The following is a 27,426-nucleotide window of genomic DNA, read 5'->3' on the forward strand; positions in this document are numbered from 1 at the left end:
TCCTTCTTGGGATCTTGTAGCCATGGGACTGTCTCTCACACACACACTCACACACACACACAGTCATGGGGTCTCGTCGGTCAAACTCTAATTTCTATTAAAGATGTGACATTAAGAGCTTCAGATCTATTTTAAGCTCTGCGAGATGCAGTTTTTACTTCCTTTCATCTAAATTGCTGTTGCCAGGCAATTTTAGCCAAAACTCTTGCTTAGTGGATTGAACTGTGGGCCATTTGTTGCCTGGCAACATTAGCTAATTGGACGGTCTATGACGGAGCGAAACTAGCCAGCTCTCGCTGATTTCAACAACATAACTTGTTCAGAGAGATAAGGAGGGAGCAGATTTGGAGTAGGTGTAAGTGAATCTTCCTCTTCCTGTCCTGCAGCAGCCACCCCGGTGCTGACAAGCTTATTAGTGTTGCTTGATTTAAAATGAGCGATCAGTCTGGAGGAACCTGGCAACACAAATTTCGCAGCAGGGAAAGATGGCAGATATTTCATGTTGCAAAAATCCCCCAGGGTTTGAGCGTCTGTCTGACTGAGTATCATGAGGGGTTGTGTGTGTGCGTCACTTCTCTGTTTATTTATCTGCGCAAGTGTGTGTCCAACCACATCCTCATACCTGGCAGCTCCTCGTAGATATCTTCTTCCTCGTCATCCTCCTCCTCTATCTCCTGTCCTCTGCCTACTCCTCCTCCCCGGGAGGCCAGGGTCGGCCGAGTTGGGGTTTCGTTGGCCACCCCCTCGATGTCATCGTAGGTATCCTCGTCCTCCTCCTCGTCATCGACGGGGATGAAGTTGGAGCTGAGATCTACGAGGGAAGGGGAAACAATGTGATAGAAAGTGTTAGCGTCACAGCGTGGCACAAAAGACAGAGACATGCATTAAGGGCTAAAGTAAGAGAAATGTCCGCCACGTCCTCGCTGCACAACGGGGCCGAGACACGTGCCAAACAGCAGCGGTGACAAACACTGGTGCCCCCGAAACATGCTGCAAACCGTTATCATGCTCATTAGCTGTTAGCCTTTATATTGTTTTCAACTAAGCAATAAATTATTGTTAAAACGCCAGAGAAAAAAAGCGGTTATAATTTCCATTTTGTCTGACAGCTCAGACCTAGAGGAAAAGGATAAAACACAAAGGGGAAAGCACATTTGAAAGGTCAGATCTAGCAGATGTTAATAAGTTATCGGTTGTTGTTGATTTTCACTTTATAATTTTCCACAATCCAATAAGAAGCCTCTCCCTCTCACATCATCCCTGTGGTTCCTGCTTACCATCTGTTTATCATATTCATTCTGGGTCGTCCTACAGATGAAGACGCATCCCATCTAACTGCATCTTTTGTTGCATCTCATACGCCCCCTCTCTCTCTCTTTCTCTGTCCTTGCATTTAAGGCAAAACGTTCTGGAAAGCGTGCCGATGCACTCAGATGAATTTGAAGGTGAAGAGGATAAATAATCATTTGCATGCTCTGTTTTTTTTGTAGTAAAAAAAAAAAAGGCGTGGGGGGTGGGAGGAAGTAAGACAAACTGCCGAGTGTCCGTTACTTCCCGCAAATCAGTGGCCCGGCCCGAGCCCATTTTAGCGTAGACGAGGCACGACTGCTCGCTCAGATGGAGGAGCTGTCTCATTGCAGGCGACTGGCCATTGCAACACAGGGTATCAGGTCCTCTGCCGTACACCAGCAGCCAAGCAGAAATCAATGTCACTGGAGGATAACCAGAACATCTACCAATCAATTTCCTGTAAGTTGGAATTCGGTAGGAGGGTTAGGGGAGGAGTGGAGGAGAACCAGAGCTACACGATGGTGCACATGACATGGTGGGTGACATGTCGAATGAGGTGATTCAGGACTCTTGTGTTCAGCTGTGTAGTTAGTGATGGATGGGGCGGTTTTCGTATGAGTCAGAGATGACAAAGAACTCCCTTGCACTTCTGACCTTTCTGCCCCTCGAAAACACAAGAAAACTTTAGTACAAAAGAACATTTTTTAGAACATTTATACTGCTTTAACTGTATTTTCCACTTAACCTATGTGACTTTTAAAAAGCCAAGTCAATTTTATTTATATATAACAATATATATTTGTCTTAAGAATGGGCTATCATTGAACAGTGCAGAGAGAAAGGAGGAAAACAAGGCAGGGAGTGGTTTTCCATAATGAGTCATATGCAATAAGTCAGAAAAAGTAAAATAAAGAAAAAAGAAAAAGAGAGAGAGAAGCTGGCTTACCTCTAAGTACAAAATTGATTTGGTCCACCCATTCTCTGGCCTCTTGAGGGCTGCTGGCAGTGAACTGGAAGGAGAGAGCGGCAATAATAATACTGTGATTATAATTTAAACGTGCATTTATGTGCCTGGATTTTTATTCATTTTTATTTCTAGCCATATAAGAGGAGAGAAAAAGAAAGAACAGATATTGCTCTTTTTAAAATAGCTGTGAAATGTTAAAAAAAATATCTGAATCTAACTAAAAATTAAATGACTTGGAAAACAAAAACGCATTCCACGTGTACATTTATCAAACTACATCTTTAGTTTATAAATGTCACAAAAAACACATTCAACCCAAACACAGACTGAAAACCAGGCTGAAGCTGGGGCGACATTCTTCAATTCAAACTTAGAAACTTAGAGGTCTGTACGATAATAAGAGGTTAAAAAAAACTAAATAGTTTAAATCTTCAAATAAGAAAACGTAAGACTTTAAAGACAGACTAGACACAAGGAGAGAAGGGTAATAAGAAACAGGTAATCAGACACTAACGAGAGCAGGAAAAAGAACAAAGGAAGGAAGTAAAACTACAGAAAATCACCTGAATATCTAACCTTCAAAATAAAACAGGAAATAAACTGAAAGAGATGTAGAGATGATGAGACCGATGGGAATATAGGAGGCAGAAGAAGGAAAATCAAGACCTGAGGATTACAATAAAAACCTAATAAACAGAACCAGGGATACAACAATAAAAAAGCAAAAAAGGCAAAATTGTATTAGTCTAGATAATCTGATAATGTTTGAGGCAGCTGTGACTTTGATGGTGGAGTGGGATGCCCAATAATTACAGGGTCAGCAGCTCGATACCTGCCCTCATGGGTCTCACCGATTGTTTTAGTGGTCTTAGTGTGCGTGAGAGGATGAATGTCAACCTTTTATAGGCACAGACAATGTGACGCACAGTGACATTTTACAGGAGAAAAATAAACTTTTCAGAAGTTTGTGGGGGACTAAGTATGCTCTGACGATATCATTTCAGTAAAATGTATTTTTACTGCAGTTTAGTTTTAATTCAGAGACCAAATATGTTTAAGCACCCTTTTACAATCCCCAAAAGTCTCGATAAAGTGCCAAAAGAATGAATCCTAAGACCCAGAAATTACATTAACATTTTGCTCTTCAAGTTTCCTGAACTCAAAAGTCAATGGGGTCTTTTAAACAGGTTACATGATGGTTGATGGTTAGATGGTTAAAACCAGCTGGTTTGGCCATGTGCAGAGGAGGAGTGGATATCCTGGACAAAGGATGGTGGTGACATAAAGCTTTATTTAAGCTTATTTATATAAGCTTTTTCTTTCCCACTGAAATTCCGAAATAATCCAAAAAAACTAATGTTAAAATCCAACCAGCCTATTGTCTAAGGAACCAGGGCAATGCTAATTTTTGGATTGGCCTACAAAAACCTTTGCAAAATCTTTGCAGGACTCCATCAAACTATAGTATATATAATTATATATTCTTTGCCAGAAGAAATCATGTCAGCTCTTAATAAGACATGATTTTACTGGAGTTTATTTCTTTAATAATAATAATACAGAGATAATACAGACCTGGAAGGGCCGTTTTCCGGGAGCACTGAGCTCAAAACAGGCTTTTCTTTTGGAGTCTTTTCTCAGGTTGGTCACCATCTGTACAGTGTAGTCATTGATATAAAATGAACCCTTCTGCTGTTTATCTGTAGGGGGGAGAGGAGAACACGCAGTGGGATGAAATCCAATTTAAAATTATGCAGCTGCGATGTTTCCACATGGTGGCATTTGAAAACAAACCTTTTTCACTCCCAAAGTAGTAGAATATCGAATTGTTCAGGATGCACCATCTCTTCTGCCACTCTGGTCCAAAGAAGCTGTGGTCTAACGAAAAAGCAAAGCAAAAAAAGGAAATTATTCACAGGAAACCAATTCTCTGTGTGTAAACAGATCAAAAAGCGAGACAAATGAAAGAGAGACTGTTGATAGTCTATCTGTTGTCGTACCTTTTCGTTTCTTTTCCAAGTAACCTTGCTTCAGGATGTTGGTGAGCTCATAGGCTGCCACTGGAAGGATATCCTCATCGTCTGTGAGAGCAACCAGACGTGAAACATCTTGTTATGTCTGTCTAAAATCAATTTATAATCACAAATGAAAAAGAAACAGTTCCTCACATGAGAGAAGCTGAAATCTGAGAATTTCCTTCTTGAAAAACGACTTCAAGCTTTGTTAACATTTTTTTCCAGTGAATCAGCTAATTGACAAAACAACTAATTGTTTCCTCACTAACTCCTTATAAGCTACACATACACTTCCCTTTTTCCCTCAAGGCACTTCACACACATCAGAATATAAAGTCTCTATCCCCGTGGATCAAATACATCCCTGCTAGTCTTTAGGAAACTGGGATCAATACTTCTACAGTGCTGCTGAGCACTGCACTCCATTCATCTGCTCACATTGCATTTTAATGAGAGGAAACTTCCTGTGGGGATTAAAAACCTCTCGTCAGAGTGCCGAGTCAAAATTTAAACATGACAGGATGATAGTTAGGTTATGATCAATTACCTTTGCAATATCAAACTAAAATAAATACTTGAACCCCAAATATCTACTGAGATGATCTGAAATATAACACTAAACGTGCTTCAGAACACGTTTAATTATGTATGCATTATTTTACATAGTTTAACGCATCATTATCAAATCATAAAATATCTAGAAAGCTTCTGTTATTTACATTTAAAACATAGATATTGTAAGCATAGTTATTTTGTTAGCGTCCATTTCTGTTGTTGTAGGACTTATAAGGATCAGTCTGTCAATAAAATCCAGATCTCCGCACCGTTAGGAGTAAAAACTGGTATATAGTTTGAAGTCGGCACTTTCAACACAAGCTGAAATGAAGACTCGGCCCGGCTGTGTCTTGCTCAGGGTCATTTTAAATCAGTCATGTGATTTGGACATTCACTCCGGAGGGTTAAACAACGTTGAGATTTGACTGGAGAGTGAAAAGTGAAAGGCTGTTTTCTCAGATTGTTGAAAAGACTTTATATCTAAATGTGGGTAAAAAGTGTCAGCATGTAGGAAACATGTTTCCATTGAGACATGCACCACACAATGAGATACCCATTAGAAACAGTTTATCTGTAGATATATAAATAGTATAGAGAAATTTTATATATAAAATGTTATCTGGTAATTTAAGCCTGATCAAAACCACTCAAACAACTATTGAAGTATCTGAAATAATGTTTCTGTTGCAGGTAAAAAACATGACTAACACTGAATAGTAACCTTTTCAGAACAGTGAGAGTAGCTTTAACATTTCTCTTTGTTATAATGCTGCAGTTATATGAGATAAACACTCCACAGCAAGTTGCCTGAAGAGATGCAATTTAAACCAGCTGCTCCATGTTGAAGTTATTGTTGAACCTGTCAGAAGAAAATCAAAGTATTTTCCCATTTTCTAGCCTTTAGCTGTTAGAGAGGAACTTGACCTTACATCGACCTCATAGACCATCCTCCTCCCTGTGTTTCAGTGGGAGTACCTGGCTTTTCTACATGTCAAAAACAAAGCTCAGCTTCCTCTGAGTTCATTAGTCAACGGGGATTGGAGGAGCAGAGGAAGAGAAGGAGCTCCCTTTTTAGTCTGAAACACAGGAACAATTCAAAGACCATTTACACGAGTCCGTGTGACACCCCCATTCAGAGCAGCGATGACAGGGGGAATGCCTGGAGTCCATCCCCCTCAGAGAGGGCCTGTTTAACTGCTGGGAAAAACCAAACATGTCAACCCACAACTGGCTCCTCTGGGTCAAACAAAGAGCATCCCCCAACGTTAGACAAACAGGAACCTCTGTGTCATTCATAAAAATCACCAACAAGGAGAAAACTAAGTGGGTATTAGCCCAGCTGAATGGCCACTCCTGAACTTATTATTTGCCATCTATTCGCAGCGAGTTTCATCTAAACAACTCAGCTCCAGAGAGCGAAATAGAGCTATTACTGTTTTATTTATTTATTTATTCATTTTGCTAGGCCAACATCTCTGAGATTTAAGTTCACCACAAACCTGTGTGTGATCTGATAACCCCTCGTGGCTTCGGTTTGCGGTCCTGACAGATGAGCGGGTCATTCCGGAGCTGAGCCTCAGACACCTCACAGCACTAACACGCTCACATATCATCAGCCTGCCTTTGTGGATGGACTGACCGGTGACACTATAAATACAGAGGTGCTAAGGACTGTTTTGTCAAAGAGAACCTGATTCGGCACATCATAACAAACAGCGGTCATTATGCTCCTCCACCTCATCTATCCGCCGGCAGTCCGTCCATTTTTTTTTCTGGTCCTGCTTCCCTGTTGCGGCCCACTTCTAATCCCCTCATCCGTCTGCTTCCCTCGCTCTTCATTTATCTGCAAAGTCGGCCCGGCTAATAGATGAGGAGGTGCAAAATCAACACAGGATCACTCTGATCTACTTGAGTCAATAAACATTACACATTCGTGCGTGCTTAACACTTTAACGCCAGGTGACCTGACCTCCACTTGACTATCCTTGCATGCATCGTGAACACGGCTGCAAACATCGACTGCGGCGAAACAATAGCTCGAGATTCATCCACAGGGTAGCGGCACAACCTAAAAGCCTCTCGCTGTCCAATGCTGCTTGATCCCACCCTAAAATAAGCAGACTCTGATTGGTCCTGAGTTAACAATGCCTCCTTTAATGAGAATTACACACTAACACCTCTTTTGTGTTTTTTTTAAGAGGATATTCTGAGGTAATGTTATTTGAAAATGTGTAATTTAGGGTGTTAAAAAAACTCCAAAATCATCATGGTGTTTGAGTTTGAGTACAGGCACAGAGAGACACATTAATGCATCTAATTAAGGCCTCATCAAAATCGCAGACAGACGGCACTCTTTCATAAAAATCATAAATTGCGTTATCAATTATTCAGGGCAATGCCATGACTTCATTTTCATCCCTTTTGCGTTTTAATTAGCACCATCCACAGCTTTGGTATTGACATTAATTTGATGGCAATTTATTGATATTCAGCATAACCTATTTAGCTGAGTGCAATTACCAACAAAGAGAAGCAGATAGATGTGGCGTTAGAGTCGCATCCCGTGTTTCGTAAATCAAGGTGAGGAGTTGCTACTGGCCGCGCTAACTGAATCTAACGGCTCTCAGCGGTCATCAGTATGAAAAGATCCAAATGTAAGGAGATAATCAATGGAAAATTGACCAGAGATATGTGTTTAATTGATTCCGACAAAGGAACGTTTCCATAAGCTAGCCGACCTGCGTGCCGATAAGTGCTCCATTCTGCTGCCTTCCTGAAGTCGTGTTAAAACTCAGAGGGGATACATGAATACATAACAATGCATCCAAGCTGCCAGCGGTTTGCCAAAGCCACAATCTCTCATTTGGTTATTCACACTCTCCCAGCATGGTGTTATGAGCTCAGCAGTTGATCCCGCAAGAAAAGGCTGATTTATGTTAGCATGACCAGAGGGAGTTAATGTATTCTCTCATTAAAATCCACTTTAGTTAGGCTGAAAGTAAATCAAAGCCTGGATAGAGAGTGAATCAAAATGAAGGGAAATGGTCGGGTGGGAGGACTAATACGTTACATTAGATCTAACGGTGGTCATAATGCGCCAAAGATGCTATGAAAACACAAAAATGCTCTGAAGATGTTGATGGTGCTCCAGAAGATGGAAAGCAAAGCCAGAGGTCCCCTTAGCGCCTCTTCTCTGAGAGTGCTGGGTGGCAGGGAGCGGCGACGGCAGCGGCGGGACTCGGTCCCAGCACGGAGACGTGTACTTCAGAGGCTCCACTCTAACCATTACTATAAAATGGCCGGTTACATGGAGAGAAACACAGTGAGATGAGGGGGAAAAGCCTTAAATCAGGCAAAATGCTATTCAGTCTTGTTTTTTTGCACATAAAAACATGCCTTACTTTCACGTGGAAGCAGTGTGTTGTAACTGAGAGTGGGATCTAAAAACGTTTGGAAAGACGTGGAATTAAAAATTAACTGATAATATTTTTCCCTGTCCATCAATACTGCATGCCTGTGATGTCTAATAATGGCTGCCTTATGTGCCTGCTCTGTCTTTATTTAAGTGAGGGTGTGTGTCATGCGTGGGCTTTATTACTGTAGTCCCTCGTGCTGCAGAGGTTTTACTGTACATCTGTGGCTGTTACATTTCTAATGGGGATTTTCTTTTCTTTCCATTTCTGTTGTATTTGACTGTGTGAGCTCATAACTGTCATTAATGATTAATTATTCATTTATGTCTGATTGCAAAATACTGGCCAATACAATATCATGAAATAGTGAAAAATGCATCTTTGCTGTTATAAACAACCAGTTCATCAATTATTCTATCATTATTGGCTTGACTGATTGATCAACTTGTTGATTATTTCTTGACTGTAGATCAAACCCCATGATGTATAACGTTACAAGACAGTATTAAAAACGACCAATAAAATCAGGTAGTGTTTTAGCTTTAAATGTGGCCATTAATGAATAATTGTTTGATCGCTAGCTTGTTTGTTTTAAATCCTGAACATCAATCTGTCTGCAACTAACAAACATTGTCAATACTGATTAATTTGTTGATTATTTGTAGATTTTGTATTAATACTTTGGGTAATAAAAAAAAGCTTCTTACGCTGTCCAAAGATGTAATTTTTGCTTTATTAAATGAGCAATAAAACCAGGCGGTGTTTCCACTTTAAACATGGCAATTATTTATTAACCTTAAAGCAACTCGTTCATTTCTTTAATCCTAACGTTAGTCCTGCCTGAAACTGACAAATATTGTCAATATCGATTCATTTCTGGTCTATATGATGTCATAAAATACTAAAAATATTTCCTATACAGTCCAGCTTTTCTGCTATAAACAACAAATTAATTATTCAATTTCCAGTCACTGGCTCGTTTTTTTTTTTTTTCTTTTAATACTGAACATCAGCTTGTCTGCAACTAATAAATATTGCCATTTACAATTAATTTGGTGATTATTGGTGATTATTATATAGATTTAGATTTTCAGACTATAAAATGTTTTAAAACAAGGCAAAATCCTTCTTATGTGCTTGAAAAATAACAGTTTTGATATTATAAATTACCGGTAAAAACCAAATGGTGTTTCAATTCTTACATTTGCTCACTGACTTGTTTGTTCCTCGTCGTAAAACGATTCTCATACTGTTCCAAATTTCAGTTTCTATACTAGTATTATTATTATTATTTACCTCAGACAAGACAGTTAATAAAACAAATATCTGATTACTGACTTGCTTGTTTCCTTTAATCTAATTAACTTGCCTATAACTAAAAAAAATTATTGATTCACTGCTACTGACTCATTTGTTGACTGTTTCTTGCTTGTCGGTTATTACCCTATAAAACAAAAGAGTAATAAAAGAGTGAAAAACGTGTTTTTTATTGTATTACAATTATAAAATAATGAGTTTTGCTATTATAAATGGCCGATAAAACCAAGTGGCATTTCAGCTTTAAATTGAACAGTTAATTAATTAACATCTGCTCATTGGTTACTGATCATTTCCTTTTGTTTGTAAAATGTATTTCATTGCACAAAAATATTCAATTTTGTTACATATTTTTTTATAACTGTATGTATTTTTCTTTTTCATGCCTCAATGCGAGCTCTTTTACTGGTTTCTACAAATTCATCTACTTGTTTTACAATTAAGAAATGGGCATCTGCTTTTAATCCTTAACATCAGCTTCCCATCATAGACTTTTGCTCAAATCCGGTCATTTTTACACCACCCTGATGTGATTTCATACATCTCATCCCTTACAACTAAATAACAGAAGGTACAGAGACAACAAACTGCCTGAAAATCCCAGTGTTTACTTGTTATTTTGGGGTAAAATATCTGTCACATTGGGATTAATACGTATCTGTGCATGATGACCCACCTAGAAGCACAGGTGTAAAATAAGGGCAGAAAGTTGTCATATGCCTCCCTTCTCCTCCACTCAGTCCTTGAGCACGAGGTGCTTTCACAGCGCCTTACGATGCAAGAGGTATTGCAGTGAATGCAGCATCAGGGGGGCAGGACCTGACCCCCGGGTGAACTCTGCTGATGAGGTGAAACAGAAGGCAGAGAGAGGCTCCCCGGCCCTGAGGGGGCTACGGGGAGGAATGCTGCTGATTCCACAGACGAAAGGGAACGAGACCGCAACCTCTTCGATACCGTCCTTGATTAGGAAAAAGGATTCACTCGGTGCACCTTCACCCGCCTGGCGCTCAATCTGCGCACACGCCAGGCTAAATTGATACATTTTTCCTCATTACAGTAGGAGGCCTTTGCAGTACATCCCTCCAGCGAGCCGGCCGTCAGAAGGGAGGAGAGAAACTGAGAGGCACTGAGGTTAAGGGCACAGTGTCTTCCCTGCCCTCCTTCCCTCCCCCTGATTTGATTAGGACTTCAGTCATCGATACATAAACCATGTTTAGAACCTCCTAATGCATGTGTTTGAACAGAAGAAAACACACAGATCATTATATCACAGCTGTATCACCGTCTAATAATACTTAAAAGGATCAGAAATGTATGCAGGAGTGATCAAGGTTTTCTTTTTTTATATGAGTCAGGTCTTAATAAAAAAATCTGACTTGAGATCTGAGCAACAGAACAGAATAAAAACTTTCCTGCAAATATTTAATTGCACTTCTTGACTGATTTTGATTCAGGACATTCGCTTAGGCTGCATCTGCAGAGAGTTATCTACTGTTTCTGTTTTTCTGTAACTGTGAACAAAAAAATATATATTTATATTTATGTATTGCCCGTACTCGGGAATAGATGTTAAGTCATTCTCGGTTTTGCTCCACTCCTACATTCAAACATCACGGGCCGGCCACTGTAAAGACACTAAGGGGCTAAATTTACTATGTGACATCGGCTTCCCCCTGGGCAGCCATAAGCAGCGTCTACAGCGACCCTGAATTTCCCTTTTCTAGATTTACTACCACTATTCAAATGCTTAACTGCAGATACAATGATCCTCTAATCGCTGGGGATGGTTTTCAGCTGCTTCACTGACAGAGACCAAAAAAAAAAAAGAAAAAGAAAGAAACAGTCGTAAGAATATAAATACCAACAATGGAGGAGTTCGGGCCCACAGAGGAGCCTGCGTCTCAGTGATAAAAATGGGATACAGCGCAATCAAAGGCAGAGCCTGGAGGGAAAAACACTCACAAAAAAAATCAGCACACTTGCCCTCTGAATGTACAGTTATTGCACCTTTAAAATGCTCCTGTGATCGCCGCTTAAATGCTTTAAATGTAATTTTAAAGAAAGGACCACGATTTTAGAGCAATATCTCACACCTATTACCATTTTATATAAAGCACTCCTATTTATAGCCACTGTTGTTAAACACCATGTCAATAAATAAAGTTATATTTTATGATTTCCGATCATAAATCACCGGCAAATCCAGCTGGCAACAGGTGTGATGGAAAAATGATTCTGTGGAGGAAAATGAGACTGAACGCTTGTTAAAAAACGTCTTAATCAAATTTGATTTATTGACTTATAATTAAAATAAAAATGTTTTTTTAGTTTAAATTATTTTAGAGGACCAAAGTAGTGATTGTTCTAGCTCATGTGGATTCATTTAAATCAAAACAACTGTTCACATTAATTAATAATGAAATTAATACTACTATTTATTAATAATAATGAGCAGGTTTTTCAAACAGAAACTTTTTTTTAGTTTGGGTTATCCTTTAAATTTTGTTGATGAACAGCAAAACCTAACTCTGATATATTATGTTTTAGGGTTTCAATAATTCAGTCTTTCATAAAGAAGAATGACCCATAAATGAAGATTTCTTTTGAAGGATTTTGACACTTTTTAAGGATTAAAAACATTTTTTTTTGCTGAAGAAAACAACAAATAATAATAAAAAAAATAATTTATCATGGCAGCAGCTAAATGATTCAAATTTATTTAAAACATTAAAAGCTTCTTAAAAACAAAGCCAAGTAATTATATAACTATCAACTAGATTTCTTTTTTTTTTTTAAATCATTTACAAACTTTTTAAAACTTTTTTGTTGCTCTTATCTTTTTGAATTTCTTTATAATATTGTAATATTAAAAAAATAAACCAAAAAAAGAAAGAAAAAGACCAAATAAGAAAAAAAAAAGCCAAAACCACGTCAGTCGAGCTTCATTCGCAGGGAAACGGTAAATCAGCCTCCGTGACAGTAACTGCCGCGGAAGTCATTTAAAACTAATTTTTTTGACAATATACAAATGAACTCATAAAAAAATAATATAATATAAAACAGTAAGGATGATCATTATTCAGCGAATGTTTCTGCAGTATTGGTCAAGTTTTAAAATAATGTTTGCCCTCAGTTTTTAGCTATTTTTCCAAGCGACAACCAAAATTACACTCAGCATATTAAATTACGCAAAACAGCCTAAAAACGTAAAAAATTATGTTTATTTTACATCTCATAAAAAAGTTTTCATTTTAACTGTGATTAGTACTGGAGGGAATTTATATTTTAAAGTTAACTGACTAAATTTAAGTAATTACTGCATCCGTACTGCCACACAGGACCAAGTTCCTGTGTAATTACATGTGTTTCCATTCGACTCCTGATTTCTTTCAGATGAGCCAACTCACGGGAAAGGCTGCTGTAACTCAGGGGTGAAAAATTACCATTGTAGATAAGCGATCTTAAAACAGCATACAAGCCCACAGCAGCCCCTGTCCCACTTGGCACACGCTCAGAGCGGTGACTTCTCCCAGCCGTGCGCAGAGCTCGGAGTAAAGAGGGATGCATCCTCGACATGCTCGGATAACTCCACAAGGGCAAGTTAATGACCTTAAAGTGCTACATTACAGCAACAATTAAACACAAGGATCCCAGAGGCACCGGGAGCCGCCGTGTCACTGTCTGTGTACAGGCCAACACATCTCTCCCATCCCCATTTATTTCCCTAAGAAATCAGCGGGGCCACCTGGGCTTGGCATTGAAACTTCATTCATCTCCAGAAATGGATTCCAGTGGAGGGCAAAATCAAATTCTCATTTGCAAGGAAGGGGGAAAAAGAGAGGGAGTGAATGCAGGAGGTACCTGGGAACGCTAACCTCTGGGTGAACCCGCCGCATCTGATAGTTTTGCTATTTGTCTGTGACATTGACAGCTCTGGGGGAGATTAGGAGCCACCCTGCCCCGGCTTCCCACTTTGCATTCTGCCTATGCGCCTCTTTACAGATGGACTGCTGCACATTTACCTTCGCCTGTTTTCCCTAGGTTTCAGCACGGCACTGCCGCACCAGAGGCAACGAAGGGATGTAATTATATGCCGTGCGACAATAAAACAAAGCAAATGAGAGGAGAGCTGCATCACGGGGCTTTCAAACCAGGAGGATGCAGAAAACTACACCGTGCGGCTTTTGGTGGTGGTGATGTGTGTGTGTGTGGGGGGGGGTTAAAGCCGGAGATGAGAGTGATGGATGCCCTTCGGTTAAATACGTCCAAATCCCCCCTTCAAGCCGCTCTCTTCTTGCCAGGCAGCGTGAGTGAGTGTGTGAGAGAGAGTGTACAAGATTAATAGTGTAAACAGCGAGGGAGAGAGGGAAAGAAAGGCAGCCAGGAGAGAGGGAGAAAGAAAAGACTATCAGCATCTGCAGCAGCACAGTAGCCCTCGGGGAATAGCGTGAACTTTTGAACCCTGATGGCGAGCAGTCGCAGCGATGCACAGAGCCTGCGCCTGCCTCGTAATGTGTGTGTGAGTGTGTGTGCTTCTAGAAAAGCACACAGACACCAACTGAAGGAGAGGAAAAGAGAGTGACGGAGAACAAGGAGGAAGAGGGGAGGGTCATTAGCATATTCCTCGCTTCCTCGCAAACGAGCAGCCGCTACCCAAATGTCACAAAATCCATACGCCGATGAACGCGCTGAAAAATGGATCTCCGGGCGGATATTCTGACGGACAGACAGCGCACGGCTACGTCTGAAGAAACTCTGTGTGCTCTGAGACGGCGTGGGCGATTATTCACACGCGCAGACGGGTCACGGGTTGGCCAAGCAAAGAGGCCAAAGGTCAAAAGTTCAGTGAGTGGGCAGACAGGCCAACAAACCTGCAAGCAGGTCACGTATGCAGACCCGAAATACTTTCCAGGTGGATTTAAAAGAAAGAAGAGAAACTGCTATGAAGCAGCTCAGCAGCCATATTTCAACATTTGCCCACAAACCTCCTCCTTCCCCGTGACTTCATTTCGAACACAGACAAGGGCCAGTTGGCACATTAAACATTGCTGATTAACCCCCTAATGGGGCATCAATCCGTCAGCTGGCATCGCTTTTCTTCTACCTCACAAGCCAAGGGACCGAGCAGGGCACGCTGCACCCTCCTCAAACACACTGCACGTTACACAGCTTTTTTCCAGTTTCGGCCAAAATGACCGAATTCAGATTTAATATTCTATTTACTGGCACCGTGTAATAATGTTGTTACTGTGCACTTGGCTCCTCATATTCAAATGAGAAATAGGCGACAGCAGCGAGACATAACTTCAAATTGGTTATCCTACCGCATTCTTGTGCCAGTAATTGGTTTAGGAAATTGGGCCAGCGCAGCGATCGCTAACACGAGTCACCTTCCTTCATTCTTAACACTGGCCATAAGAGCACACCTGCGTTTGCAGCCAAAACTATCAGTTCATTAATCAATTTATCGACTGAAAACAGAAGCTCCTCTTGTTCCAGCTTTCCCATTCTTCGTCTAATGTGACTGTAGACCTGAAAACTTTAGCTGCCTGATCAAAAAAAAGCTAATTCCCTCCTATTTTTTTTTCTTTAGAAAACAAGCTGCCGCCCTTCCTGCCTACATTTCAAATTAAATAATCTTAAAATTTAAAATGTTTATTGCCACACCTGAGATAATGCAGGCTGTACGGCACATCAAACTAAAATCATCACAATCACAAAGAAGACAAGGGATACGTATCAAAAGCGCCATCTTTTTCCTGCACGCCTCCTGAAACAAAGCTCTTTCTGCAGTGCTCTGTCATCGCAGCAGCTTCCCAGCAAACATCCCCGAGCGCCCAGCGGTGCTCCCCAATCAAAGAAAAACAAACAGGCGATTTCGACTTCGTAAACTTGACCTGCAAACAGCATGACAGGGCTAAAAGCCCCACATCACACACCGTCTCCTGGGGTCTAAGTGAGTGTGTTAAAGAGATTTTTGCACGCCAGAGGGGGAAATTTTGTGCCTATATTTGTTTATGTATGCATAATGTGCTGGAATGGTGTTTGAGCCTCAAACAGCATCGAGAGAGAGAGAAGGGTGGAGGGTGCTGAAGCGGGCAGACGTAGATGGGGTGAGGCTGCAGGCGCGGTCAGGTCACCGGTGCGGTCGGCGGGTGAAACTCAGTTCACATTACCATGCAGACAACCCGGGCTAACAATGGAGGCTCCATCTGTTCCTGTCAGCGATTACAAATCTGGTGTCACCCAGTCCGCTGAAGACAACAGGCCACCGCATCTAATCAAACGGCACAGGCTCCTCCTGCGTGTAGAAGCAGCCATCGACTTCACACTCACTCACTCTCTGGTTAGGGAACACAGAGAGGCGAAGGCAGGCAGTCGATTACCACGGATAATACATCCTCCAAGTCACAAAGTCTCCATTGTGTACAGTAGGATTTAAAAAAAAAAAAAAGAAAAAAAAGAATGACACAATTAAACTCAAGAGAGAAAACTCAATTTTCTACCTTCCCTTCTCCTTATCGCTACTCTCTGAATCCCACAAAATTATCATTAATTTTCAGTTCCTCTGAATGAAAAGAAAGTTCGAATATCATGGTTAACTGTTCCTCCTAAAATGTGGCTGATTTCATTAAGCGCCAGCGCCATTATTTCAGACCGCCCGGCAGAGAAGTGCGAACCATTTCTTTCAGCTGGCAGTGAACAGAGAATGAACTATGAACTCCGCATGCCCTTTTACTGAGGACACAGGCCATTCACTATGCTAACATGGTCGCCGTCCCCCAGCAATAAAAGACGGAGCGCTGCAAGGTGAACATTTGTCTTACAAAGTCAAATGTTATGATTATCGATCTGACAGTACAATGTGTGTGCGTTTTTTGTTTGTTTTTTTTTAAATCAAAGCAAAATACAAACAGGGGATTAAAAAACTGATTACGGCAATTCGGGATAATTGGCTCCTTCTCACATTCAACACAGACAATGGCGTGACTGCGTTTTCGAGCTGTAACAACTATCGCTTTCCGCAGCAACAGACGGTGCCGTTTGTAGTTTGGTGTGTTACAATTATAGCCTTAAGGGAAAATTTTTTTAAGCATTTCATACTTTGATTTTGTTTGTTTCCCACAAAGCAAATGTCCTCTTGTTTATTGTAAAATGAACAATTTCAAAAAATGAATTATCGCGGTCTTATTGTCGGCTATCTTCGCGCCATCTGCCGTGATTTGTTTTCTCGATTTTTCCAAAGTTGCCCAGTAAAGGCGACGGTTACTCTTCTGTGAGCAGAAGAGCTCATTAAGCCGTTTACAAATAAATAAACGGGGGGGTTTGTGCTCGACTTCATCCAGCTGGCATTAAATACCGGTATCGCCAAAATGATTGGAAATATTCCTGTTTCTCGACTGGGAATTTCCACATGCGTCCCTGCTTTATCTCAAGAAAGACGCTAAAACAGCAGCGGAGATGGGCACCTGAGGCAGCAGAGGCAATAATGCCCACCTGCGGCATGTCATGTCAAGGGCTATTAGCTGGCACATAGCGTCAGAAATACAAAAACTCTGAATGGGAGGGAGGCGAATCAGAGAAGGGAAGATAGAAAGAAAGATTGATACAGGGAGAGAGGGATGGAACACTCATGGCCCCTCAGGTACAGTGTTGTATTTCAAACCCGGTTGTGGAAGAATAGAGGGGCTCAGCTTCTATCAATCACTGCATTAGCCTGCAGCTACAAAGCCTCCTCTCTGTGTGGGCAGCCTCAACACCTCCCATAGTACACACATGCAAGGATCGGGAGCGGAGCCCAGGAGCCGCCACTGGAGGGAGCTCTAGGTCACCATTCAGGCTTTTGCAGCCACCACAACCCCCCACACTGTTTTTTTCACCAGCATCAGCATGGCCTTACCTGCACACTACCAAGGGAGGAAGAGCAGAGGAAGGAGGAGCTAAAGGAGCCTGGCAGAGAGGTAGGACACCAGCAAGGAGGAAAATTTTACACATGTGGTCTATTCTGTTCTAATTAAAAAGGGCGAGCGCCAAAGTAGAGAAACCTACGCATCCTGTGGTGAGGTGTAGGTGTGTCAGTGAGAATGCCGGGGGATAGTGTGTTAAAATTGCATTGTTTCCTGTCACAGTTATTATTAAATCATCTTTAAGATTTCACTGTAGCTGTAAGAACGTAGCTTCGGTCTGTTTGTAGGCTGCAAAGCATTTAAACCATCTTTTCAAGTACAGTGTGAAAAAGAGCTACAGCTAGTGACTAAACGTCCACGTGATCCGACATAACAAGTACTGTGTTTAAGTGCAACAAGGCATCAGACATGAGAATGAGAGCCTTATAACTAAACACCATGAAGTGCTGCTCTCTTCCATCTGCTTAATACTGTATATACTGTATTTGTCAGTCAGGGTACCAAAATAACAATGGCAGGATAAAGGTGCTCTTAAAGCACTGTTACACACATAAAGTGGTATCGTCTGTGTAAACACTACATTTCAGGGGTTTAGCGCGCAGAACTCCAGGCACTATTCATAAGCGATCTCTGTGGGCCATCCGTATCTCTCGTGCATATTTTTTAAATAAACAATTGAGCTGACAGCTATTTACAACAATGTCTAGTGGTCATTAGGCTAGCCTGTAATGAACTGTCCGTATGATGCATTCATGCATAGTTTGAAATCTCCACACATTTCTCCATACTTTAGTCTATGATTACTTTATGGTTAAATGAGTTTTGCTTTCGGAGGTCAAACCAGATCTTCAAGGCACATCATAATAATTGTAAGTAATGCAATTATCTTGATAATTGTTAAAGTTTAATTAATAGTCCAAACCGATTGGTGTTTATATAACTGTAACACTGAAACTGCAGCAGCTTGTGGTTCAGCAAGCTTAATAATGGCTAAAATTAATAAGAATAAATTAGATTTATGATATGTGCAATGAACTGACATAACAGCTGTTTTCTGTTAACGTTTTTTTAAATGATCAAACACGAAAGTTAGAGATACGGCACTCTAATGGTGGCTGATATAAACTGGGTGATTTAATAATACATGAAAATGTTTCTGAGAGTGTACACAGGTATGTTGGTGTGCTGCCTGATGGTGTGCTTCATTAGAACTGCAAAGGCTGAATAAATGACCCCATCGCAACACAAGTAAAAATTTTCAAATTAAGAGGCATTATCATTGTGCTAAAATTATATTTCATCAGCCTGAAACAAACAGGCTTGTACAAAAATGCCCTGCTCACCCCATGGCGCACCGCCATGAGAACCATTGGTGCAACATACAATAAAGGATAATGCTGCCTGATGTCAGTGCTGCTAAGCTTTCATTTGGAGACGCACCTGCTGCTGCTTTTCTGGCCGTTTCTGAAATTAAGGGCCATCAGTTTCATGGTTTTAACTTGTGCTCGGTCTAACACTGGCTCGCTGTCTTTACCACCTGCTGTTAGCTAAACCCTTGCTAACCTGGTAGTCGTGCAGCTCACTTTTCTTTTGAAAGAAACGCATTAACAACAGACTTTCCTCAGTTTGCTCCCTCTCCTTTCTTCCTTTTCTTTTTTGACGCTTTCTTGAGGAAAGACATGATTCAAGGTGCACATTTGCATTGGCCACATGAAATAAATTAGCTACGCTGAAAAAGCGAGTCTGAGCAAACTAAACAATTTTACATCGTTTGTAAAGTGAAAGGTAGAAGTGGCAGCAGCCTCAGCAATATTTTTGTAACCAAAGTCACTCGACTGATTCATTCATGCAATAATTACATAGACACACAAAGACAAACTTCTCATTTCAGGCTTGCTATGACTACTCCCAATAGTCCAAATTTCCCCCCAATACCTGTCACAGATTTGGGTGGAAGATATGATAATGTCAATATTTATGCTAAATATGGTCAGTAGAAGAGGTCAAAGAATGAATCCTGTGGAACGCCTGCACTCATGACAAAGAAGGGCACAACACAGTGACAACTCCTCTTTACCTTTTGTTTAAAGCAACTTATAGCCTTTTAGCAGAAACACAAATAGTCACGTAACGCTCAGGGTGAAATGTAATACTTTGGTGGTTGTTAAAACGTAGACAAAACACCCTCTGTGAAGGTGTTATGTCTTTATACTATGATCTGTAAACTGTAATGTACACATAAAAAGAGTAGACCCAACAAATGTGGAATGACTGCGATTAAATTAAATCTATTTTTAAGATATGTAAGGTGGTATCTGTTTGGCCTACCTTCTGTTGCACAGCCATTATTTAGAAAATTAAGGGAAATGCAAAATATATACATTTTGCATTTTTAATGTTTCTTGAAGAAAACAAAAATAATATATTATTATTCAGTGACTTTACTAGTCAGGTCTAGTTTAGATGAACTTGGGCTGTATGTGGCCCATAAACTAAAGTGAACAGTTTTTTGTTGTTGTTTTGTTTTGTTCTTGCCGTGCACAGACAAACACACACATCTCTCACAAATCTCTGCAGTGCACCTACAATAGCCCACACAAAGGAGGAACCAGCCATCAGGACTGCTGTTAACTTACAGTCAGCCACTCCATCTTCCTGGTAGTCAGACACTACTGAGGCGTCGTCTGAAGGGGCCGAGCGACCCAGGCTGGAACTGCGGTTGTCATCAGAGCCTTCATCTTCCCTTAAATCCGCTGGTGGTAGTGATTGTGTGAAACAGAGAGATAAAGGAAATGTCACTAAGAGAGATAATTAACAACAGACTTTATGGCCTCATCTTTAAAAACTACACAGTATGTGATGGAGATTAAGAGATTGTTACTTACATCTTATAGGAAACTCCTCGGGGTTTCTGCAAAACCAAAACAGGTACAAATCAAAAACTACATTTTTGCAGTGACTTGCAAAGGTTTCTGTGCTTTCATTTTCAGACAGCTTCGCTCCAGCATTACTTCTGAAATTCAGTAATTGTTTCTTAAGCAGAAGACCACAAAACCACAAGGATTCTATAGCAGAGCTTGTGTCTCTTATCATGCAGTGCAGGCAGTGCCGACTTCCGGAGTAAGCTGTCACCAGTACTTCATACAAGAGGTTGACTTTTTTGGGCTCGTGCTCAAGAATTAAATCACATTTAATTGTCTCAATCAAGAAAAGATTATTGCACGAGATCTTTAAAAGCTGTTTTAACAATAAGAGCAAGAATTAGGTCTCGAAGGTGACACCATTAGACTTAATCAGCTCCTTCAAATGTAATCATGCAAACTGTGTTTAAAGCAATTACAGCAACAATTAAAGGTTTTGTGTGGCATTATCAGCTAAAATTAGATAACGGAGTCTTTGAAATTACTTTTAAAAGTGGGTTTCTGGGCCTCAGATTTAGAGCTTCTTCGAAAGGATAAAATCATACCTTGAATGGACGACCCTGAAGTTATTCAGCAGAACCTCTCGTGTCTCTTCTGCAGATTCACTCAGGTTCTCACCATGAAGAATCTCTGTCACAAACAGCTCGCAGTCTGAGGGCAGCAAACCATCTATGCTAAATTAAAGCAACCTTGGCATTGTGCATTTCCTGTATTGTTCTTCAGTCTTCTGTTATGCATGTTGTATATATAACAGAAACTACAGATGTAAATTAGCAGTTTTGCTTCAATCTGACATGTTTACATGCTATATTTTTATCCTTGTGCTAATTAGCATGCACTGTCCCTGTTAAATAACCACGAACATAAAAAATAAAAAAAATAAATTAAGCACTGAGGGTTATGAGTGACTAAAGGGTCACGATCATGAAGCGCTTACACAGAATAATGCACTACAATGCACTCAAACAAAGCAAACCCTGCAGTCTGTGTTAGCGTACCTCCATGACTCTCGAAGTGCGGCCTGCACAGCAGAGGCGACCCTCGGGAGCATTTTACGTGGCCCCGGAGCGTAACAAAAAAAAAAAGGAACGCAACAGTTCATGGCATACTGTGATATAACAGCGCAAAATGAAACCGAGGGAGCATTTCTCTGCAATTTCAACACTTTTATTGTAGCCATGATGGCAGATTAAACCTTCCTAACTTTGACAAATACAGCTGGTGTTAAGAAATGCCAAGAGCCATCTCGCATGCGGTTAAACAACAATAAACCAGCACAAAAATGATAATTACCAGCATAAACCACCATCTGATGAACAGAGACATTATAAACAATAACTGAAAGTGTTTAATGTGGGAGCCTCAATTACGCTAGCTTCCAAACTGGCATCCAGACAATAAACTTTAAGAATACTTTCTATCTGGTACTTTCATATCTTTGTTCCTAGTTTATCACTCACAAATCTCGCATCAAGTTTTCTCTTTTATAAAATATTGCTTTATGTTTCACAGTCCTCTCTTTGTGCTGAGCTCATGAAGATGTTTGACACATTAAAGGAAAAACCACCACGTGCTGACAGCTTCAGTATGCCTTAAATCTCCACTTTTTAGGAACTCTAAAGGAGGGCTGAGCATAGCTCTTCCAAAAAGCCTTTCACCCACTGGTGTTTTAATGGAGGACAGTGCAAATACTGTAACACCAGTCCAAAATCTCACAGGTGTGAGATGGTTAAGATATCGTTACTGCAAAGACCACAGCATATGACTCACCTTATCAAACCATCCGGTGAGCCTTTAATAACTTCTTATACTGGTAGAGACCACTCCCATCACAATGCAAATCATCACCCAGGAAAAACTTTGTATTGGTTTTGCTGCGGAAACTCCACATGTAGATTTTTGAGGAACGAAAAAACTATTGACCTGTTAAGTCTGATGTCATTAGCCATTTTCAGGTCCAAATAATTCTTCAGTTCCCCAAGTCAAACAAATGGGGAGAAACCACTGAGAGTTTAAACATTGAACTTAATATAAATGATCACTCGGGGTGTTCACACAGGCTTAAAATGCAGACATCCATGAAGGAAAGGATTTCCAAGGTTTAGCTGGCTAAGTTAGCTGGCTAATAGAAAACTAAATATCAGCAATGTTTGTGAAGTTGGGTTAGCTGACATATGATCCACTACTTGTTGGCTAGCTCAAAGCTATGTTAGGATAACACAAACACATTAGCAGAATTAAGATGTAGAATGAGCGTTAAATTTTTCTCAATTAAAGTTGTGGGTCCCTGAAAGCCAGAAACAATCGCCATCACATGGCAGGAAGAAAACGCCGAAAATGGATAAAATTTCATCCAGAAGAACGTCTGAGACAATACATCAGTAACACAAGGTTAGTAATTAATATGTCGCTATGGTTTGGATTACTTGGATTAGTCATGTAATGAAACTCACTTAACAACTTGTCCAAATCTAGAAATACATTTAGGTTTCTATACATTTTCAGTCCTGTTAGGTAATGTGGTAATGTTGATCTCACCTCAATAGGTAACAAACCATCCACGAGGTCAGAGTTGACACTCTGACTGGCTGCTTCTGGCCCCCGGGTTGCATATTTAACAGCAATACTCTAAGTAAAGACGTGACTCAAACCAAGCCAGCAAAACAATACCATGAGATGCCATCTCTGTCTGGGTCAAGAGTTTAGATATTTCCTTCAACTAGTCACCTGCACCTCAATACTTTATGCTTTCCTTCTACTTACTTACTAAAAGAAAAAAAAGGGCAAACACATAAGGCTATCATATCCCTCTAAAGTAAACTGCAAACTTGATTTGATGAGGTGGAAACATTACAGAGAAATGTGACACCAATCTTTATGATAATGAAGGCCAGAACAGGTCGGTCAACATCACTTATCTGATTCAATTTCATGATGCACCCACTCATATTCTACAGAGATGTTCTGGCCCATGCAAATGTTCTTCCAAAAGCCTGTTGGCTGGCTTAGCAGTGGATGCAAATGTAGTAAATGTCACGGCAGCAGTGAAGATCTATGAAAATTGTTAAGATGCAGTGTTAAAAGTTCTCTATAACACTGTGTGCTCAACAGGTGGGAGCTCAACTCTAAAGAGTGCCTACTTAAACTGACTTTAAAGTTAAACTTGTCTATGGGGAAAGAAAGATATGTTAAATGTAAAAAAATAAATAAAGATATTACCATACAGAAGCCTCGTGAAGTCGTCCACATTTGTCCCCATTCCTTTGGTTCACCTATCCAAAAAATAAAACTTCAATTTGATGATTTATCAGACTTATTCAGCTCCTTTAGGCTTTGGGTTTTACTCCACAATGTAGCCTACGTAGCTCCAGTCTTTAACGTACCGTTACAGCTCAATGAGACTTAAAAAGGAACCCGGCACACATACACTGTAGATCAACTCACCACCTGTGGCCTTTTGCAATGAAACTTCCGTGCATGCATCAACATTTGCACAAAACGGGGAGGAGCAGGTGCACAAATGACAACTTCCTCTGCATTCTGGTTTCTCAGCTGAGAGCAAAGAAGCTCTGCCTGACAATGAGACAAAAAAAAAAAAAACCACCGCTGTCTGGCTTATAAGGCTTAGTAGGTCATGTACATGAACTGCTGCCTGCCGGTGTTATTACAAAACTGCATGTGGTAAATGCACAACCACGTCTAGACAAGCAAACTAGAAACTAATGCAAAGTTATTCCACATAAAAATCAACAAATCTGGAAAAGGTTCCCACCTGACCCTCTCTGAATAAGCATTTATTTTTCAGACTCTAGCACAGGACCATCATGGACCACATACAGCCCAGTTTGATCTTAAGAGGGCCAGGCTAGTAAAACTCTTAATAATTCATATTTATTTATTGGTTACTTAATTACTTTGTTGTAATATGAATGGCTACAGGTGAGGTCTTTATCAGTGGAAACAAATGAAAATACAGTTAAAATTCCAAAGCCCCCCATTGGGCCAGACTGGAGTCTTATGTTTGACACCCCTGCTCTAGCATATTTAATGAAACCATGTAAAACTTTACCTTCATATTACAAATATTTTTTTTAATTACAGGCCCTCCTAGTGCATCTGGGTTATCAAAATCTAGCACTTTTTAATTTGCCTTATTTTTTTTAGCTGAAAAAACACATTTAAACTCTGCTAGAAACTGCAACTTAACACATTTTTACGCCCACACCAAGTCTCACAATCTGGGGCAAAATTCTTGGTTTTTTTCTACATCACTTATATATCACAGTGTCAGCAGCAAAACTCCTCCATTTTAAGGCAGCTGACTTAAAGGAAGCATTGGTAACCTAGATGTTTGATCCAACAGTTAAGAAAACTCAAAATATCAAGGTAACATGATTCAATAACTTGTGTTACACTGCTCTGCAACCTCTGCTGGCCTCTTTCACAGAGGCAGTGAAAGAGTTGTTGGGTCTTGTCCACACATTGTAAGGTAAGAGTAAAGGCTACTTCCTGCCAGACCTGTTTGTGCTCTCAAGAATGCAATTGTGCACTTGACTTACTTGGGTTATCTTGTAAATTAAAATAAAACCCATGTTTCTAAAAACTCTGGTGTCAGTCTTCATTTTATATTGTGGCTTATAGGTATACAGGATTGTAATTGTGGTATTTACAGCCCAAAGTACAGCTTGTGTGTACTTTAATCGTGATAGGATTTACTAGCATTGACCGTAGCTCTGTAAACCGATTAATTTACCTTAAAAAATATTTAGGTAAATTGATAATACACACATGAAAAATGTATCATGATATACCTCCAGAGTAGCTAAGTTTAATTTAGCTAAATAAAGTCTGGTGAAAGTGCTTGGCTTTTTAATTAACTGGAGGAAGTATTTAGAAAACCTTGTTGTTGTTATGTCGCCTTCAGTGCACATACTGCACAGCTGGAGTCACAGGCCAGAACTAAAACTTAGCACTATTATTCTCATAATGAAAGTAACTGCTGTTTAATTTGTCTAGCTGTCCATGCAAGTTTTATATTAGCCTAATTTAGCATGCTAGGCTAAGTTAAGTTAGCCTAACTTCGCTACAATCGTTGATAGGCGTTTATTAGCTAATTTTGGCTTCTTTAAAGTCAGCTAAATGGCCCTTCAATGTTTATCTTCTATCATTTTTCCTGTTAAGGTTATATACTTGCCAGTTAACGTGGAAATAAAGGTGGGAAGCTATTTTAAATGTGATTTTAGATAGCGATCTTTATGTAAGTCTTCTCCCTGCGTGCGGCTTTCAAGTGCGTATGTTTTCCGTTTTTGCTACTGAACCTGAACCTCATCCTGAACTACCAATGTGGTTATAAAAGCGTTTCAGAACCATATTCTGATAAAGGTGAGCTACAATTCCTCGACCTTTCACAGAAAGATAATTTTTTAAAGTTTTATTTTACTGACCGCTTTTTGTTTTTGTGCAAATGCTGAGTTCAAGTACGCCCAGTCTTTCAATCTTTAAAATGGTAAATTTAATTTGTAGCAGGAGAGATTTTTTTAGGAAGTAATAACCTAATGGGGATGTCTAATGCTTTCCCTCTAGTAGATATTGTGTTCTGAATCTGTCTTTCTTTTTTCTTTTTTTTTTAAGATGAGAATATAAATATCAACAGGGATGCAGTTAACATATAGCTTTGTTACTGAATCTGAATTTAACTGGTTAAACATTACCTTCTGCATAAATAGCACATCTTGGCAAAGCGGGTATCATAAATTCTCAGTTTCACTGCTTAAATATGACACTTTCATGGGTCTTTGGTTTTGGCTGAAAAACTAATTAGTATATTTATGACAATAAATGAATGCAGCTTCACTAAATTGGCCCCTCACTATTTGACAGGGCCTGGATGAATGGTTACGTTTGCCAGCAGAGGATGACCTGGATTGGACTGGGCTCAGCTGAAATGAGCAGAGGAGGCTGTGGTAGTAGCTATATTAGAAATAGAAATATTGGTGGTTGTTGCTATTGTGTTATTGATCCTCTATTACTGAAAGCGTGTGAGGAAAGCCATCAAATAAGCAAAGCTCAATCAGACACAGCTCACATTGACAGAAAACACGACGTATCAATCAAGTGATGTATGGCTGATACCATATTTTAAACTATAGACAAGATTTTTATTATTTCAGATCTTAAACTTGCATTTTTTAACTCTTAATGCAGCATGTTGACTCTAATCTTAATCGTTGCAGCTGCGATGATCCTGTTTTTATTTAAAAATCTTTTTTTTTGATCACCAAACAATACTTTCACGTGTTTTCACATGTTTTCATGTTAAATTCTGTCTCATGATGGAGTCCTTCCTTGTCACTTCTCCACAAGAACCCGTGGGGTCAGGGCGAGTTGAATCCCATGTCAGGATTGTCCCCACACTGACCTGTGCCTGACTGGCCTTCCAGCAAAAAGCCCCTGTGAAGGTAAGAGGAACTGGGGGTCCCCTCCCCTGGAAAAGAGGTTCCCTCCCCTTGACAGCTCCACAGAGCCCCAGCCACCTGCCTGCTGGGTCAGCCCCATATGAAAAGGGAAGCCCTTTGTAATCCAACGGGGATTACACCACCCAACAATGCACCGCTGAAAGAGCGACAAAAGCCCTGTATCAAACGCCGCCGAGGGGGAGCAAGACTATGATCTCCCACTACTACCAACACTGACTCCTCTGCTGCCTCTCATCTCCCCAAGAGGCTCTCACCCCCTTCAGCATTTGCTGCCTCTGTCCTCCTTCTGCCCTCTCTCATCTCCGGGATCTGGCCTTTTATCAGCGCATTCCTTTTCATTTGCATTGCGGTGTGGGGAGGGACAGCAGGTCTCTCTGATCTGATAGAGCCAGAAGAGAGAGAGTCAGGAGGCTCCTCAGGGCATGAAGGGTATGTGTGTGTGTGTGTGTGTGTGTGTGTGTGTGTGTGTGTGTGTGTGTGTGTGTGTGTGTGTGTGTGTGTGTGTGTGTGTATCCTGTCCTGCAAACACACAACACTGCATTCTCCAGATAGGCAGTCCAGAGGG

At 40.4% G+C, this 27,426-nt stretch overlaps 1 protein-coding gene across 4 annotated transcripts in view; it reads right to left on the reverse strand.

Moving 5' to 3' along the window:
• skap1 (src kinase associated phosphoprotein 1) overlaps positions 1-25,732 on the reverse strand; it is a 38,690-nt gene extending 12,958 nt beyond the window's left edge. For 2 of the 4 annotated variants that reach the window (XM_076887704.1, XM_076887706.1), the window contains exons 1-11: positions 25,576-25,732; positions 23,830-23,954; positions 23,605-23,657; positions 20,931-21,036; positions 20,350-20,375; positions 20,101-20,217; positions 4,258-4,338; positions 4,052-4,135; positions 3,833-3,957; positions 2,237-2,300; positions 623-811 (exon numbers count right to left, since the gene is read on the reverse strand). In XM_076887704.1, the coding sequence (XP_076743819.1) occupies positions 623-811; positions 2,237-2,300; positions 3,833-3,957; positions 4,052-4,135; positions 4,258-4,338; positions 20,101-20,217; positions 20,350-20,375; positions 20,931-21,036; positions 23,605-23,644 (832 nt within the window). In that variant the 5' untranslated portion in view covers positions 23,645-23,657; positions 23,830-23,954; positions 25,576-25,732. The other 2 variants (XM_076887705.1, XM_004565848.5) reach the window with 2 other exon arrangements.
• Positions 25,733-27,426: the final 1,694 nt, after the last annotated feature.

The sequence above is a fragment of the Maylandia zebra genome, linkage group LG8, assembly GCF_041146795.1.
Source record: "Maylandia zebra isolate NMK-2024a linkage group LG8, Mzebra_GT3a, whole genome shotgun sequence".
NCBI lineage: Eukaryota > Metazoa > Chordata > Actinopteri > Cichliformes > Cichlidae > Maylandia > Maylandia zebra.